Below are 19,062 nucleotides of genomic sequence, written 5' to 3' on the forward strand. Positions count from 1 at the left end.
TATCTTTCTCATGTTCCTGTTTTTGTTTTTCATTTTTTGCTGATAGATATACCATGTTTTTGACAATCAACATTACACGTTCAAATTAATAACGGCAGATGACAGAGGAATCGTTTACGGTGTTTTTACACCTTTTAAATGCAAGGTTACTTATTTTGAGAAAATTTCTGAAAATATATCTAAGTCTATCACTCATACATATTAACTGGTATTTATATACACACGTTGATGTTTATTGGACATGAAACATATATGACGAAGGGCGTTTGACGTCAAGAAATCGCCCAATATACCTGTTTTTGTCTTTATTTCAATTGGTTTATTAAAATTAAACGCAAAGTTTAAAAGCAGCAGCATAAATTTATTCAAGCATTCTATTGGAGAATACAGTATTTGAAAAGACCTTCTGGGGAGTTTTTGTCATAATTTCACTTTTTTAACAAGTGGTATGTATTCTTATGTTGTTTTGTTTTTGTTCGTGTATACATGTTTTGGGATGGGTTTTATTTTTTGTGGATATTTTAAAAGCCAAAATTTATAATAAATCAACCGTTTAAGGTGGTTCAAGGCTCTCAACTAAAACCGACAGAAATATCATACGTCGTTTGGGGTATGTTCCGGCGCAATATACTGTGAAGCATCGCCACTGGATATAGGTACGCCGAAGCAAAGAAACAATGATAGCAAAAAGGATTTATTCTATCCTCGTACAGTAAAGAGCTATTCGCCGCACACTTTAACCGCTTTATTTATTTACATGAATTTCTCTGAAAACAATACTTATTTTAGTACTAGTAGTTTATTTCGAAATACAGTGTTGTTCAACCTTGAATATATACAACTTTTTTCTATGAAAACGTCAAATGAATAGTTGAAGGATAAATGTTTTCAAGTTTAACCAGTTCAAACTCGTCCGTCACATGCTGCTTTGTACAGGTACCAACTGGTCCAAATCTGACGATTTTAAGAGAAAAAGGGCAAAATAATTATCATCATCCGCCCTAAATAGTAGCTACATTATTATGAATCAGTATCCCAAAACATTTCTTGTCAGGAAAACGTGAATATAATGAAAATAAGACGAATTTGACCCTAACTGACTTCACATTTGTTTTTTCCACTGCTAGTACCTGTATCCGGTGGTGATACTACACTGACATCGTCTACTCGAATGATGTTTTTATGATTTTGTCGTTTTTCGTCCGGACGAACTTCCAAACTTTCAGACTGGAATACTTTGTGAAAATCTTTTAACCTTATAGCTTACCCGACTTTGCATTTATTTTTTTCCACCGCTTGTACCTATATCTTGTGGTGATGCTATGAAAACTGTCAACGTCTACCCGAATGATGTTTTTGTATGATTTTTTCGTTTGTACATCCGGACAAGCTCTCAGAGAATATACTATGTCAAATTCTTTCCATGACTTTGGTAAACTTAGTTACGATTAGAGGTAAACCATCATAGATAAAAAGCAGAATTAAATGGTCAATTTCAATAGTTTATTCAAGTTTAAAGCGCCAATGCTCATAAAAATGGAGACCAAATGTCCTTTCATATTACAAGTAAGAAAAGCGCGACGGTTCTGTAACCCTTTGTTAGGAGAGGTGAAAGATACCCGAGGGGTGGGGGCAAAATAAACTGACATCGCCATGGCCCAAAAAAAGACAAATAATAGAACACAAAACACAACATAGAAAACTAAAGACTGAGCAACACGAATCCCACCAAAACCTGGGGATGATTGCTTCTATTTGCCTGTTAACGAGTGTGTTTATACTGCCAACATCTGCAATGATATTTAATAATGCGAAAATGTATATTTTTATACCCAAGGTATAGTGTGTGATAACATTGTGTGAGGGAATTCGACGTTTGATGTACCACTGTTCACTCCAGTGCAATTTATGACAATACCACTGCATCAATCAGAATTATTTTTTTTGCAGTGTTTTAAGAAATGATTTTGCTTTGTTGTCGCGTATTATTTGTGAAACATTCAATGTTTTAAAAAGGCGAATTTTCTTTATAAAGTCAATGATTATGTTGACTTTTGAAGGCCAAACTTTCTACAGCCTTAAATACGCTAATGAAAGATCCAAAAACTATACCAATACATAACGACATGATTATGAAATTATAACAAATCTATTGGTTAACAAATTTTTACTCGTTATTGCAAAATAATGAACTTAATATATCTGACATTTTCTCCCTACCCAGTTTACCCCTATACATTTTTATGATGTGGACTGGTCATTGTTATTGAATCGTAGGCAATTTGATTGGATTAAGTTGTTATTAGTTTACCTTCAAACTTGTTTGTGTTTTTCATACATGACTATTGATTAATAAGAACGTGCATGAATGTGACCGGTAACTAAAATGACCTTCAAACTGGACACTGGACGAGTCAATATTATGTTTTATCAATGAAAGTTAAGGTATGAAAGGTAAGAATTGCCACTTATTCGATTTTCACAAAATTTTTGGAATATACAGTTGGAAAGGTTATTTTTTAAAAGCCTATTGTGAAGAGTAAAGAGAAAGTTTACAAATAATACGTTTTGTTCCATTAACAAGTCATTTTCGTAAGAGAAATACCGAAATATATTTTACGCACGACTACGGCAGGTAAAATTATTATTTATTATAATAAAAAAAAGCATTTTTCAGTCTCATTGGAATATGTTGAGTACAATTAATCCCAAACTTAAGAAGTAAGTAACTAAAGTCAAAATATGTCCGATCTGCCTATTTCTGCACATCAAAAGTCAATACGATCGTTTTAAAGTCAATTTCGTCTACCTCACAAAATCTTGTTAGGCACTATAGTTTACTTGTATTTGTATGTAAAAATAGTTTATATAGTCTCTTAATTAAAGAGTTGCTCATGTTGTCAAATTTGTTTTTTTTTTTTTTTAATAGTTAGAAATCATACTTTATATCCTTACTTTTGTAAAAAGATGTACAGTGCATGTCAAAATGTGAAAGGGATTTTGTTTAAAAGACCTAATATCCAAATAATTTCAATAAAGAATTCCCCTCAAGCCGGTTCTAAGGGCCGTCTTAGACTTGAAGTGAGGTGAAAGGTTTTTTTTATTTTGGTGTTGAAGGCCTCACTGTGAGATGAAGAACAGCAATAAAAGTGCTATTTCTTTACTTTTTGTGTGTATTTTTTCGTGATGGGCATGAACTGATTTTGTGTCATGCATGGATACTTCATAATCTTGGTTTTTCTATTCTAATAAACGGAATCAGAAATTTACCATAAAGGGGTATTGGCGTAGTTATCTTTGTTAGTCTATTTAGAAATAAGTTAATTAAAATTACGAAGAACAACCCTGAAACATGTTTGCTCGATGACGTAAGTATCCCAAAAACTAGTGTGCGAAATACCGTGTCTTATCTATATACTAAATATAATCAAAGTACTGAAGTACTGAACATCGGATGACTGCAAGTTCTTGTGGATGGTCAGAAGCACTTGTCTCAGAAAGTAAATCACATATACCTGAAAGTGAGGTTACTAATAGTGTACAGAGATATATTTTTTTCTTAGTCAAGTTCGTTCGTGGATGATGAATAAATGACAGGGAATTCAACCTCGCCGTAATAACTATGATTGTAGTGATACAAATCAGAATACTCTGGTTTGTTGTTATATATTATATTAATATTTGAATAGAACATTTACATGCATATATAATTTTCATCCATTTTTTATCGTTCTGCTTCCTATTCTAATAATAGTGCAATGCAAGTGCATGGTGGACTGTCTTCTGTAATTATTCGGTTTTTCTAATAGATTGGATTTGAGCAGGCATTCATATTTCCCCGCAAAACGTTCTTGAGATTTTCTTTCGCATGCGTTAACACAATATTTCTGTACGTGTGCACGGATATTAATGATTTTTTACTTAATATATACTAGAAAATTATATATTTCTAATGACAAAATATTTTCATATTATAAATTTATGTTCTTTAAACAATATTTCTATTAGCATTCATTGAAGAAATGAATTTATAACAAGTGATAAGTAATGCTATTTTGCACTCGATAATGTCCGCGTATGTATAGATTGGTTACCAGTCAAAAAACAAAAGTCACGTAAGTAGAAATCTCTTTGGCAACAATACATCGGTCATCGCGATGTAAAAATAAGAAGATTTGGTATGATTACCACTGAGACAACTCTTAACCAGAGACCAAATATCATAGCAAGTAACAACTTTATGGTTGTTTTGTTAAGACATGCGTCCCTAAAAATGTTTGATAAATTCGCGATATTGTCATTCTGTATTAATTAGATAGATGAAATAATGAAAATCAAAATCAAAGTGTTATAAACAGTTTTAGTAAACAGAAAGACGCGAATAGACAAAATCGTCGTCATCAAGACAAGAACAAAAGAGAAGCAAATGTCAGATTTGTATTTTTTCTGTTATTTGTTAATGCCAAACGCCAGTAGAAACATGTTAATGCAGGAATAGCCAGAATAAACTAGTGAAACAGAGTAGAAACATACATTTAGTTTATCGTTCATTCCGAGAAACCGCATTCACGCAAAAAGTTGGAAAGTTTTTATTAATTGTAAATTCGCATATTGTATATGAATGGTATGTTTTTTTCTTTAGTCATAATTTATCAAACAACAATTGAATGTTATATATGAACATTTTGTCTTAAGTGAGAACTGTTACTGATATGAAAGTTATTCATGAAACGCACGGCAACTGGTATCATGCATTTGTATTTGAAAAAGTCTGAAATTTGGTCTGAAATTTCGTAAAGATTGAATGACATGCATTATATAACCTGGCTTCCAGTGGCAAACACTGCTTTCAGGTCGACGGTAATTATATACAGAAAGATCGACAAATATATTTGATTGTACTTATTAGGGAATATTTACTGGGGAAGGTGTTAAAGAGCAAACAATTAAAACACAGCCTTATAAAATACCACTGAAGGGTTTCTGTTAAATTCTGACTTTGTGAAATTGCGCATTTATACATTTGACGTTGAGTCCTGCTGTCTGATATTATAGAAACTCAGAGATAAATCATCTGTATAATCCTAGGAATACTTTTGATTCTGAGTAAAAGATAGCTTAGGATTCAGTTGAAATTATGCCCTAGACATTTGCACGAGTCCTGCAGCTGTTTGATGTTATAGAATCTCAGAAAATCAGCTGTAAACACAGGAATACTTTGGATTCTGAGAAAAAGATAGGATTCAGTTGCAAATCCGATTTTCAAAAAGAAATTCTCTTAGAGACGGAGATGCAAACTCATTTGCTTTCCTTAAAGATGGAGACAGCAGTCAAAACTCATAACAAATGTGCTAAAAAAAACACTAGGATTTAGCACCATATTGCTCTAAGGCAACGTGCACACGTCATTGGTTTTCCACATGCTTATTTGAAATATTTGTAACAGACAAAAGCCGACAGCTCCAGTGTTATATACTTTTAACACAATACCTAGGTTTAAACTCAAACGCGAATCGAAAGTACATCTCAAGCAAGGGTCCTAACTAATAATCACGCCCGAAAATGAAATTTGTTTTAAGATAATTTCACTGAAATGATTGAATTCACTGTATACTGCCATCTTGGATTGTACAATAGCAGTACAAAAACGGTCTAGTTCGGGTTGGGGCGATAACTCTGATGCCTAAGTATAAGGTAAATGCTAAGCTCATTGCACTGTAAAGAACTCTTGCAACAATTCTGCTGGTTTCGCAGATGGTCTGGTGCAAGGTAAATTTCTTACCCAATCCAACATACCCTTATTCTCCAGTGGCTATCAAAATATACCGCCTTTTATCCCGATCGACCTACATTGATTATAACATACCTATTGATTTAATTGTTTATAATAAATGGTTGAATTTGAATGAAATATTTGACACTGGACATTTAACATGCAACAATTAATAAATACATTAACAGAGCTTATTAAAATTTTTAGACAGATTGGAAAATTAGCCGTTAGACTGCTTATTTGTATATATAGAAAAAATGGTGATTCATTACATTATACAAAATTTCAACAGAAAAGCAAACAGCTATATTTTAGAATCAATTGGAAATTTTAGGGCAGATTACTCCTGTAAGCGCGACGTGTGTTGCTTATCAATTTGATTCGGTTATTATAAAGTATCAACACAAGTTGTTGCCGTTTTCCTTCTGTGCACTGGACAAAATTGGCTGTATATGTTGAGAGTAATATATAGGCGTTTGAACAAAAAGAACTTGATTAAATGTATCTTTAAAAATTTCGAAAATTTTTAATTGACCGCCTTTACGTATTACATTTAGTTCCATTGCTCTTTCTGCTGGCACTACTTTGTCAATGAAAAATTTATAAGGGGCGCAACTCTTGCAACTGGATCTCTAATTACAGGACCGTGAAATCACGGAATTGGCAATTCTGCTTTTACTCATTTTTCGTATGGACAAATAAATATAATGTTTGAATGTATAAAAACCAAAATGGTAAACTTTGCCTTCATTAGTTGCTCCTTAGTTTTGAACAGCTGTCCAGTTATTTTGGCTGTTCTCAGCGTAACGAACGATGCTGCAGTACTGAATCTGTCGTCTGCTATATACATGCATATTCAGAACGAGTACAAAAATAATTCGGTAAGATATACAAATCGTGATTTAGTTTTAAATACTATAGTTTGGCATGGACAGAAATGTTGCTTTGTACAAAGTGTCAGTCCAACACTGTCTTATAGAATTAACACAATTTCGCTGCATTTGTTAATCGGGTATTAGCAGATGTTTGAAAGAAAATTATCGTTAAACTGATTATCTGCAATTTAAAATGTCCTATATTTTAGTATAAAATTGATAAAAAAAATAAACTAACGGTTAAACGATTATAATTTGTAAAGAACAAAATGATATCTAGGATCGCTATCCATAAATACGCGTAATCATTTTCTGTTTTGAAATGTTATAATTGATCCATATATTAAGTAATAACATTTATACAATTTATATTGTTGTCGAGATTGAAAAATAAAACAGATATATATATATTTTCAAGCATCTGTCGTCAACTTCGACATTTTACAAGAATCTTGGTTTTGTTTTTTTTTTTCTTTTTTTTTTTTTTTTTACTGAACGATTTCTTAAAAATCTTGATATATAGATTTAAAAAAAGACCACATATGAAATTGTCTGCTATAATTTAATATTGAAAGATACATTTTGGTTTAACATTTGTCGGGTTAGAAGAACATTTTAAGGTATGTGGGTATTTCAATTAAACAGTCAAAGAAAAAAATCAATTTAAGAATTTTAATTATCTAAAGTTTGACACTAATGCGTTTTAATAATCGTTTTATTACTGTTCCTATTATAATAGCCGATAATTTTAATTATTTCCTCTAGTTTTATTTTGATTAAAATAATTGAATACGATCTTCCTATAAGCCGACCAGTATAACACAAAACTAATTAATAAAAAATGGGTTTCAAGAGAGTCGAGATAAACATCGCGTTTTTAATCAAGTCATAATTACCTATTTTAAAGCAACAATCATTATTAACATTAATAATATTGACAAAATTAAATCTGTCAATATTAAACTGGGCGGAGCCGACGTTATCATTTCTCCATTCATGCTATTGAAACATGCGTTCCGATTGGTTAGCTACAAATGAGAAACGATCCAGTCGTAAATACGGAGTAATTCATAACACACAACCATAAAATAATCTGCTATAGGAATTATGAAGTTGTTTGTTGAGGAACGTTAAACAATACAAATTATTGTGTATGTTTGATTCTTGTATACGCTGGTTTGTTGATTTCAAGCTGTTGATGTAATCCGACCGACTATACATCCATTTAAGTGACGCATATTGGACTATGACAACGAACATTTGATAGTGTACGACTGCACACAATTTAAAAATACATTTTTCAAGGATTTTTTTATGAACTGAAACATTTCTTTGTTGTTGTTTGTATTTGAAGCAGACGATATCTAAAACAGACGGAATATACCTTCATCATGACAAATGGTTAGTATAAAGCTGAACACGTGTTTTTATCACATTACTTCCGTTTAGTTTTGTTTATCTTTTCACACTGAACGATAAATCATCCTTAAAATAGTTTATCATATCAAGACTAAATGTCTTAAGAAACACAATCTATGTGTGCACTTTTCACTGAACAAGTCTCGTATGAAACGTCACTTTAAATGTATAAAATTGAAGCAATTTCTTGATTAATTTCGAATATCCTATTCCATAAGGCATAACGGTCTAAACAGACGACATATATGATACAATCACAAACCGTTTTTCGAAAATGTAGTAACATTTCGGGTCTTGTGTCTATTTATAGTATCTTTTTAGTTTTTGCAATAAGCAGGGACTTCAGGATTAATCATGTAAACAAGTCTCATTCTGTAATCAGGTATTATCCTGTAAATTATTCATAAATTAATCTTTTATTTTTGTATGTGTGTATTGATCAATCCCAAGTTAAACAAGAGTATATTTACTTCATTGGTTGTATTATTATTTTCACTCCGAGAACATTGGTGTTTAAAAGTTGGGTAGTAGATTTAACATTTCAAATAGCAAGGTAAGCAGTAGTAACTCATTCAATGCCCTGGCATATGTATGAACGGAGCCCTCTGAATATACTGGAGATGTGGTATTGCAGCCTTGATTCCATTAGCAGACGACAGGGTCACCAATGGTGCGGGGACTGCTAACCAACACATCAGATTAAATCAGGTTTTTGTGAGGTACGTGTTGCTCATTGTCAGATTTCTTCATAGTGTAACTGTTTGCCTCTGATCAGGGATGCTGTCTTTGTTTGACTTGTTTAATTCCCCAAATCCACAAACAAGAAGCTTAAATTTAGTATGATTGTGTGTGTGTTGGCTTGTGGAGAAGAATTTTACAAGCCTGTTCTTGTGGTTAAGCAGGAATACTGCCATACGGCTTTCAACAATGAGCAATGCCCATACCGCACAATCAGCTATTAAAAATCCCTCACTGCTTCACTCTGCGAAAGGGGGCATGAAAAGACAACGTAAAAGAAAACAAGGCTTTTTTCAGGTAAAGTGTCAAAAACCACATATCTAAACTTAGTATGGTGCTTCAATTTGTGTGTTCGCCGAACATGAATGATGCAATTGGCATTAAACATTATACAAGCAACACTCACTCTGACAATTTATTTGGTTTTTTTTTCTACACAGGTACAGAAGACAGTTCTTCAATGATGAATAATGGTGTGATGCAGGACATAGGTAACCTGGCCAACAGCGTGACAGGTGAATCACCATCGTACGGCAAGGCATGTGCAGGTTGTGGTGGCAGAATCTTAGACCGATTCCTGTTACACGCGATGGAAAGATATTGGCACACAGGTTGTTTAAAGTGCTCTTGTTGTCAGACAAATTTAGAACAATTAGGATCGTGTTTTACCAGGTCTGGGATGATACTGTGTAAAAATGATTACTTACGGTAGGTACAAATTGAACCCATGTGTATTTACAAAAAGATTATCGTGTAAATGTTAAATAGTTTAATACAGGGTTCGTGGGAAAATGTTTACGTCGTGAAGATTTTCTCTCACGCATTTGGGTATTTGATAATTTTCTTAGTAGCATAATTAAGAAGATACTTTAGTATGATATTATAGAATACTAAAAAGAATATAGGCAGTGGTTTACCTAGGGTGTGACCAGTCCTCTGTAATCTCTATCAAAATACGCCCCTATAATATATTAAAAAGCCAGAATAGAGATATTTGATATTCTTCAGAACTATACTTTTTGAATTATGTATAACAGGGATTCAGTTCTGTATCTTTCTTCTTTCCCAAATGATGGTGTTATGCATGAATAGATTTTTTTTTCTCAGGCAAACCAAACCTTTGTTAGTATTTTTTTGTGCTTGTATATCTACAATTATACTGTATGATCATTTAAGATCGTGGTATATGGATATCTCGCGAACTTCTCTGTCCTCGTTAGATGGTCAGCTTAACGAATCTTACTAAATTGATCGTTTGGAATATGAGCTATTCTTAATCATTTGTCTGTCCAGTCTAATTATAAACCTCGAGAGAATAAATTAGCTTTCTAATTCATTAGTAAATCAGTTATTTACTGTGGGCACCTAGGATAAATGCATGTTTAGCAAGCACAATTGGTCAATTAAGACTCATTATTGGGTTCAATTACAACACAAGTAATACCAATCCGAAACTTTATTATTACCAAGCTTAACTTAATGAAAAGTAAATTGGTTCCTTTCATAAAGGTAATAATAGCATTTTATACGTTGAGAAATGAAGAATAAATATTAAACGAGCTTATACAAATTTGTTAAAATCTGATATATGTGTCAAAAGAAAAAAGGCGATAATATTAAATCATCTGGAAAAAGAGATTTGTGTAGATTTAAGTTGTTAATATTGATTTTTAGGTAATGTTTGTATTCAAGAAAGTAAATTTGGGAACAAAAAAAGAAAAGCACAGGTGTTCTTAATGAAAAAAAGAAAACGTTGATGGACAAAAAAGATATGTGTGAATAAGTCATCTGGATGATATGTGTATACAAAACAAAATATTTAATTGGATTTGAAAGAAAGAAAAATAACCTATAAATTAATAGAACTGAGCAGTGTCGAAAAGAATTCAACTTTTTGTACTTGCATTCCATAAACTCAGTGTAAACCTGGGACCAATAGACACATGTATTAGTCCCAGTACAAACTGAATAATTAGACAAATGGTTTGTTTACTTCTGTTGTTACTAACTAGCTTTACATGCAATATACAGTAATTAACAAACGTCTGCGACCTCTGATAAACGACACATGAGAAACTATGCTTGAAACAGACTAGAAAGCCTTTCAATTAACTACTGTTCCGTTTGGATAAGTAGAATAAGGTACATTTTAATGAAGTTAAATTGATTTTAGATGCCCCTATCAAAATTAAAATTACAAACGATTTTTTTCTTCTCGACAGATGTCGTATTCGCAGAGTCTAAGTGTATGATAATGGACTCTCTAAAAGTCGGTTTAATTACGTGATAATACATTTGAACAGACTACTTAATTATCATGTTAGAGTTAAAGTAGTGAGAACATAAATGGCCAGATAATTAGAAGAAAAACGTGTGTTCCGTTTAGGATCGATTTTAATTAATTTTCGAGATTGGATTTGTTCGTCAACAACAAACTAAAAACCAATTTCCAATATCAACAAAGGTTAATTTCAGCAATCAAAATGAAGGAAAAATTAGTTTATTTGAAGTTTCTTGATCTCGCAATTTAAATTAATTACAATTTGCTTTTGCGTGGCGGTATTGCGTTTTTGAATGCAGTCTCGGATATTAAGACCTCTTTTCCAGTATTATCAAAATGTGGAGAGAATTAACTGGTTAAATCTATTATTACCTTCTTTGGTATGTACTAAAACTCGAAATCCTGTTTTAATACGACGCATTTGAACTAGCGGATGTTTATATATATTGAATCCTCAATCACTAAAGGGAGAAAATGCATTTTGATGTCCAAACATTGATATGATCAATTAACATTTAATCTCCTGTCTTTCATCCTGGTTTATCCACCTTTTAGGACTTACTCAGTGGTGGATCCAGAAATTTGTATACGGGGGTCATTAACTGCCTTAGAGGGGACCCCGCCATTCAGGTTCGATGATGTCCTTATATAATACAAATTTCCCACAAAAGGGGGACCCGTGTCCCCAGTTCCAACCCCCTTAATCTGCCTCTGTTACTTAGTATTAAGTTGAATTTTCATTAAACATTTGCTCTTGTTGTCCATGTGTCGATCCGTCAATCAATTTAATAACTCTTTCTCTGGCTTGCTCTATCTTTGGGGTACCAATTGGAGTCGAGTCCACCAGCACGAGCGGGGTTCAAACTCACAACCTCAGTGTTGACCGGCTAGTTGATTACATTAGAAACTTGTTAGACCAGTTGACCACCGATTCCCCATGAATCCTAGATATTATGCCGGGTAGTCTTTTAACTTGAATCGTGTTTACTTGATTTATTTGACGTCAGATAGTGTTTTGGGACTTGCTGTTGTCATAGTCAGAGATTGCTATGATGTCTAACAGTCTTTTATAAATAATGTAGGGACTATGACCCACCTCCCCCAAAAGGAAGTCTGTCTAAAAAGTCTATGAAACGTTAAACAATCTCGACAAACTTTCAAGTAACTGTAATTCAAACCGAAAATGTCTCGTCGAGTAATGCCTCCGTTCATATCGACGTAAAGTAAGACACTAAAACAGAAAGATATTTCCAGAGTACGTATGAGAAGTAATTTCCTTTACTGTTAATAAAGTATTTTAATATCTCGGGGACCAATAACTTTTTAATAAAACTCTGACAAATCGTGAACAAATAATTTCAAAAGAGGGAAATTAATTAATTTCGGTAGCATTTATTTCATTCGTCTCGCTGTTGGCGAAGGATATTAAATCTACCCTAGTAGTATATATCACTAGTTAAATCAGAGATAAATAATTGATTGTGAGAATTTTGATTAATTGATTGATAACGTCCCTTTATACCACTCTTCAGTCTGAAGTAGATGAATGAAAAACGATAGATCACGCGATGTTATATTTATATTCAATAATGATATTACGTTTAAAATATGAATTATAATTGACAACAGACTGCAGATATTAAATTTAATCATCTTTAAATATCTCGAGGTCTCTCAAAGGGAATAACATTAGGTTCATATCGAACACGTATATAGCTTCATTTCGAGTTCATAACCACCGACTAAAATGAACTATAAGAACTAAACGACTACGTTCAGTTTGGAATGCATTTTCTATTCCCATTGCAGAAAGCCTTCGTTGTGAAACCCAGTTATTAACAGAATAAGTATACTTATAAATGAAAGACGGTCCATGATGAAGTTTTGCCATAAGCTCTCAGGCTTACTTTTCTGTTGTATATACGGAGTCACTAGTCTAATGGCTAGACTATAATTTTTCATTGGTCGTGGAAGTCACGAATTTGGATGGACTTATATATCACGAACGACTTGAGAAACGAACCAATTCTCAAAGCGGCAAATAGTGACTCCCTTTCAAATTTAACCTCAAAGCGATGTATTATTCATAGGCGGATTTAGGGGGGGGGCAGGGGGCCCGGGCCCCCCTTTTTGGGAAAAAATTTGGTTGCTTATATAGGGAATCACTGGAGCGGGCCCCCTCTTAGGTCAGTCAGTGGGCCCCCACTTATGAAAATTTCTGGATCCGCCACTGTTATTATCTCCCAACAGTTTTTCTTATAATTCCTCAGCTAAATATTAAAACAGAAATCAATTTGATGTCCATGTGATAACATCCACACCAATCTATTGTTTTAGTGCACTCATGAATATTACAAATATTAATTACTTAAAACATTTGTTATACTTTAATATCAGCGTTACAGTATGTACGTTCTTGACAGTTTTATTGAGATTGCTGTAGGGGTCAATTTTCATAAAAAGCAATGTCAAGTTCCCAGAACGAGTTGTTGACAATGACGGCAATAAAATTATCACAAAAAAATCATAATCCACCATATATCTAACATTGAATGTCAAATAATATAACTAACGGTGGACAGATGTCGTGGTAAATATATTAAAGAGAAACACATATAGTTTAATTTGAAAGAGCATGTACATCGTGATATTACAAAGCACAGGATTTTCTATACTGTAATGTGCCTATTTATTGTTTCGAAAGTTTTTATAATATAAATCAAATCAAATCAAATCAAATCATTTTATTGGTATAAAATCCAAATATTGGATTGTAGCATGACAAACATGACAATCATTACAAACATATAATATCTAAATTTAAACAACATTCATATTCTTATAAGACTATATATTCAAATGTTTTTTGAAATATATGTACATTGTCAACTCCAGTGTACTTTTAGTTTGTAAACGAGTACACCGTATTAATGATTTTTTAACGCATTTAGTACCGTTATAGTATCATAATTTTCCCTTGAATTAATATAAGAAGATGTGGTATGAGTGCCAATGAGATAACTGTCCATCCAAGTCATAATTTGTAAAAGTAAAACCAGTATAGGACAAAGTACGGTCTTCAACACGAAGTCTTAGCTCACACCGAACAGCTAGGGTTAAATTAGAATGAAATTCAAAACAGTGTGGCTGTGGCCATTGATTGACACATTAAATTCATCCATTGACTGGGACAATTTAGGTGAACGTTTGTATGTAACGACCACTGCTCACTATGTACTTTTTAAAGACACTTCAACTATGGGGTCACCAAAGGTTCTCAACACCTTAATAAAGTAATTCGAAAAATTAATCAGAAATAACACGATGTTTTAATTTATACCAATTATATAAATCAAAACATAAAGGTTATTCCTAATTAATTTTCGAATTATTTTATAATTAAAGGCGTTAAGAAACCTTTTGTGACCCCACAGTTTAAATGTCTATCGTAGGTACGTCGTGAACAGTGGTCGTTACAGACAAACGTTCACGTAAATTGCCCCAGTTAATGGATGAATTTAATGTGTCAATCAATGGCCACAGCCACACTGTTTTGAATTTCATTCTAAATGGTATATTTCAAAATGGTACCCTGTTTTGTATTCTCGTCATGTCGTAAATGAGACATAAGTGTATATTGGTACCAAGTTCTATTCTGTTCTGTCAATTCGAGTACTCCTTACCTCCATTTGATCGCGTTAATCTGGTAATGAAGCTGTAAAGGAATTACCAGTCGACTTTTGTTACCTGACGTGTTTCATAGATAATTACGTGTCATAGAATTTTTACGTTGATGTACTACATAAATAATTACGCAAAACGACAATTAGCAAAGAAAACTACATTCTCCTTCTCTGATTTCTGTCTTGTTTTAGAAACCACTGATAAAAACAATGGAAACAATAGAACGAAATTAACAGATGTTCCCTCTCTATTTGCCATGCGCACAGTTGTCTTTCATCAGAAAAGTATTTTCTAATTAACAGGAGCACGACGCGTAAAATTGAACAATTTTTTTAAGATTAAAAATTCCAACATAGTAAATAGCGAGAATGTATTGTTTAGATGATAAAAACGTTTACCTCTGGTTCAAAGAGATTTTACTCTTCACATGATATTAGTTTATGTCTAATTCGACATTTAATTAGTAAATAATGATTGATTGCAAACTTTTGTACAATTTCAGTAATCAACTTACAGATTTCTATATTTCTGTACCAACAACAGCATTTCTTCACATTGCTATATTTTCATGCAATAGGTTGTTACAACGCAGTGCATTATTTCATATTTAAAGGTAATATTCAACCTATGATCCTCACGCGACATCGCGGTTCCATGAGTGAATCAAAGTATACCTACGCCTTATTTTTAGGCTGGAGTTTTGAAGAATTTGTATTGTAATTTGATAAAAAAAATCATGCTGATTGTGAGGTGCCCAGTTTTCTCTGCCTTTAAAATCTTTCTGTTTGAATTCATCTTGATTTTTTTACTACAATCGGCTCAGCGACAACTGGAAACTGCTTGTAGATATGTTTTTGGGTCAATATAATTGAATTTATTAATGTAAATCCTTGTATATGAATGACGAAGCTCGGGTGTGATTATGAAGTTTTTGTTAATTTATTGAGTATCAGCCAACAAAGTAAGAAGACCCTATATGCCGAATGAAAAAGGAATCTGATAAAAGGTTAACACCATGGTCAAAACAAGCAATATACTAGTAGTTAATTAATCACTTCAGGATCGGATCCAGCCATTTTATTAAGGGGAGTTTCAACCATATATCCCCATTCAAAAGCATTGATGATAAAACGGGGTTCCCAACCCTGGAACAACCCCTGGATCCGCAACTACACTTCCTTCCAAATTAAAGGACGTAAAGTCAAGTGCTCTGGATGGGTTATCAGTTCCTGCTCCACTAATGACACCCCAACATGTTACTTCCGTTCATGCAGCAGTCATGTACAATTTCATATTGTTCCCATTGTTATTCCCACTTCAAAACAGGGTCCCTAGGCTATAGAACACACAAAACTTTACAAGAAATATTCAAATTGTTCTCGTGATACAGCTTGCATACACCCCACAGTTAGTAGACTTGACCCAGGATTAAATAGTTGCCACCTCTTCAAGAAACTTCTCCTTATGTTCTCCTTATCAAAACCCTCAAATCGATCTACCATTTTCTTTATGAAGTAGAATAATAAACGTTTTGGGCTGAATACAGTTCCAGATTTTACCAGCTAGGGTACAGCAACTATACCCATCATGTTTATGTTGTATACTATTTTGATAACATGAAATTACCATATTCTTTTGATGTTGTAAACATTTTATAACCCAATACTACTACAAGTCGTAAAATCAATCAGTATTCCAGTGATCAGTGGATCGATTGGCGGATGATGTATTTTCCGTCTGTTAATAGACAGGTGTTAAACAATCTATCAAAAGCGCTCTGATCCATCAAGGGAGAATACTCATATCCATGTCAGATTCTTGATGTCTTTTTCTTTGAAAATCACATCAAAACAGCTGTTGTCTAGATCATAATGATGTTTATTATAGTCTGTATAATATATTTGTCATAAAACATATTTATGCTTCGGAAGTTATGTCTTGTTTATATTGCACGTTGATTTATCTTTGAATTGGAACAATACTGGAGGATAAAAGAATACGCATTTGAAATATAAATATCAATTTTATTGATGTATTCGAAATAAGTGTATATAATTTTCTTTCCTGTTTTCCTGAGACAAGAAAACAATAGTTTATGTTCCATTCAGAGTAAGCTCAATGTCTCATGATATTCCCTTCTGACTGGACATTTCCCTCGATAAATTGACTGCATGCATGACAGGGAAGAGAAGCCGACAGATCCAAATGAATCCTTACTTAGCATAGGATCCTGACCCAATCTCTTATGAAACAGTGGGCTACTATCCCAGGCTTATCCTAAGTTGCGTACCCTTTGATCTTAGTATTCAATATCAAGTAAACCAAAAAGATGAATTATTTAGAAATATAAAAGTATGAAACCGATAACCAACAACAATCAAATAAAAAGCTTTCGAATCGGATTTATGTGACGAGGATTTAATATCACCATATTTTAAAATGTCGAATGTTTCATTTCCTAATTGAAAATCATTTTAGTTCCATTATCTAATGAATTTTATTGTGGCTAAGTAATTTCTATCTTCCAGTAAATGAAATTAACTTTTATTAATCCCGCACAGCATAATATGACTTGGTGATCATTGAAATTGCTGTAATTTGTCGTTTAGTTTAATTTTCCTCCCCGAACTCATTTAAACGGATCTGCCCTTTCAATACTAATTTCATTTATAGCTATATGATTACAGCAGTCAATTCTCAGAAGGACTAAGTGCTTGCAGCAAAATATATTAAGTAATAAGTTAAACGTTTAAACTCTCCAGTAGATAAACAAAGCAGACGGGTTAAGCAGGTCTTTATATTACTTAATTTAGCTTAGTCCTAGGGGTCCATAAACTGAAAGTTTACTATTTTATTTAGCAAATTAATATAAGAACTAACAGTTGTGACTTGAGCACCGTCAGCTGCTACACTACAGAGAATATCGAATATTGATTGTAATGAATCAGTAAACTTAGTAAACTGCCGAACTTGCCATCTGCTTGGGAGACGATCACACATAAAATTTTCAAATGGTTGTTTGAAAAAATGTATCTTCTCTATGGTTTTTGCTCGTTGTTGAAGGACAAACGATTATCTATAGTTGCTTAGGAGTATCACCCACGTCCTTCGGACTCCTTTGTCTCATTTGCAATCACGCCACATGGATGGTGTTATTTTATTTATATATTAACCATTTATTTAATTATATTTTATAGGATGTTTGGGTCCGGTGGATTGTGTGCTGGATGTGGACAGACTATTCCACCAAGTGAACTTGTGATGAGAGCTCAAGCAAGCGTGTATCATGTGAACTGTTTCAAGTGTGTAACATGTCAAGCTCCACTTGCCCCAGGTGACAGATTTTGTGTTATAAATGGTGGTGTTTTCTGTGAACAAGACTATCCAAAAGTGCTTAAAGGACACATGCAGAATGGCTCTCCACGAGCAAATCACAAAGTGCGAGAAATGATACAAATGTCAAATTAAAGGATTTTATAAAGGTTTTCATGATTTCTTGCGGTTCTAGTCATGACATCCGGTTTAATGATCACATGATTTCCCCAATTAGAATAATATAAGGGCCATTAACAGGAGGAAATTTGCTAGTCTTTCATTGTTTCATTTTTTTTAAATCAGAAAATTGAGAGATTTTGTTCTTTCATAAACATGATTATATCCTGCAAAGGAATACATGTACAACTTCGATATTTAGTACATACATTACTGATGCATATTTGCCTCTGAACTAATGTGATCATTCTCAATGCTTTTAATTGTAAATGAAGGTTAATTTTATTTGTAAGTTATAAATGAACATAAAATATTAATGCAGATTACTATCCATGTATCGTGGAATTTAATACATACTAAAAAGAACTAAAAAGATGGTTTTTCAAATGTTTCAAATGACCATTATAGTCTTATACAGTTGCCTGCATTTATACCTGTTTCTGAGTATTGTATTTTCATTGTTATGTTAATATTTTGTTATGAAATGATATCTTGCAAGTGCTGGCATGGTAAACAAAAATTGTACATATATACATTATTATTATTATTGTATGAATTTATGATGACAAATAAAAGATTTTAAACAAACTTTTATTTTTTTGACGGATTATCTGCAGTAGAAGGAGTAAAACGATTAAGAATAGAATAGCATACTTATAAAATAGCCGCCATAAATACACGACATTACACATGTTTCCTAATTATTTCACAAATTGACAGGTTTGTTACTATTGACTTGAAAAAACAAAGATTTGTTCAATTCTTGTCATCCCGTTATTGTTTTTCTTCTCCAGGCAAAA

The 19,062-nt window shown here is 32.8% G+C and overlaps 1 protein-coding gene across 1 annotated transcript; it reads left to right on the plus strand.

The window, feature by feature from the left end:
• Window positions 1-7,698: 7,698 nt before the first annotated feature.
• LOC143063837 (LIM domain transcription factor LMO4.1-like) lies at window positions 7,699-18,850 on the plus strand. Its single transcript, XM_076236224.1, has 3 exons — window positions 7,699-8,049; window positions 9,246-9,513; window positions 17,968-18,850. The coding sequence occupies exons 1-3, from the start codon at window positions 8,040-8,042 to the stop codon at window positions 18,236-18,238; spliced, it is 549 nt and encodes a 182-aa protein (XP_076092339.1). The 5' UTR covers window positions 7,699-8,039; the 3' UTR covers window positions 18,239-18,850.
• Window positions 18,851-19,062: the final 212 nt, after the last annotated feature.

The sequence above is a fragment of the Mytilus galloprovincialis genome, chromosome 2 (genome assembly GCF_965363235.1).
Source record: "Mytilus galloprovincialis chromosome 2, xbMytGall1.hap1.1, whole genome shotgun sequence".
NCBI lineage: Eukaryota > Metazoa > Mollusca > Bivalvia > Mytilida > Mytilidae > Mytilus > Mytilus galloprovincialis.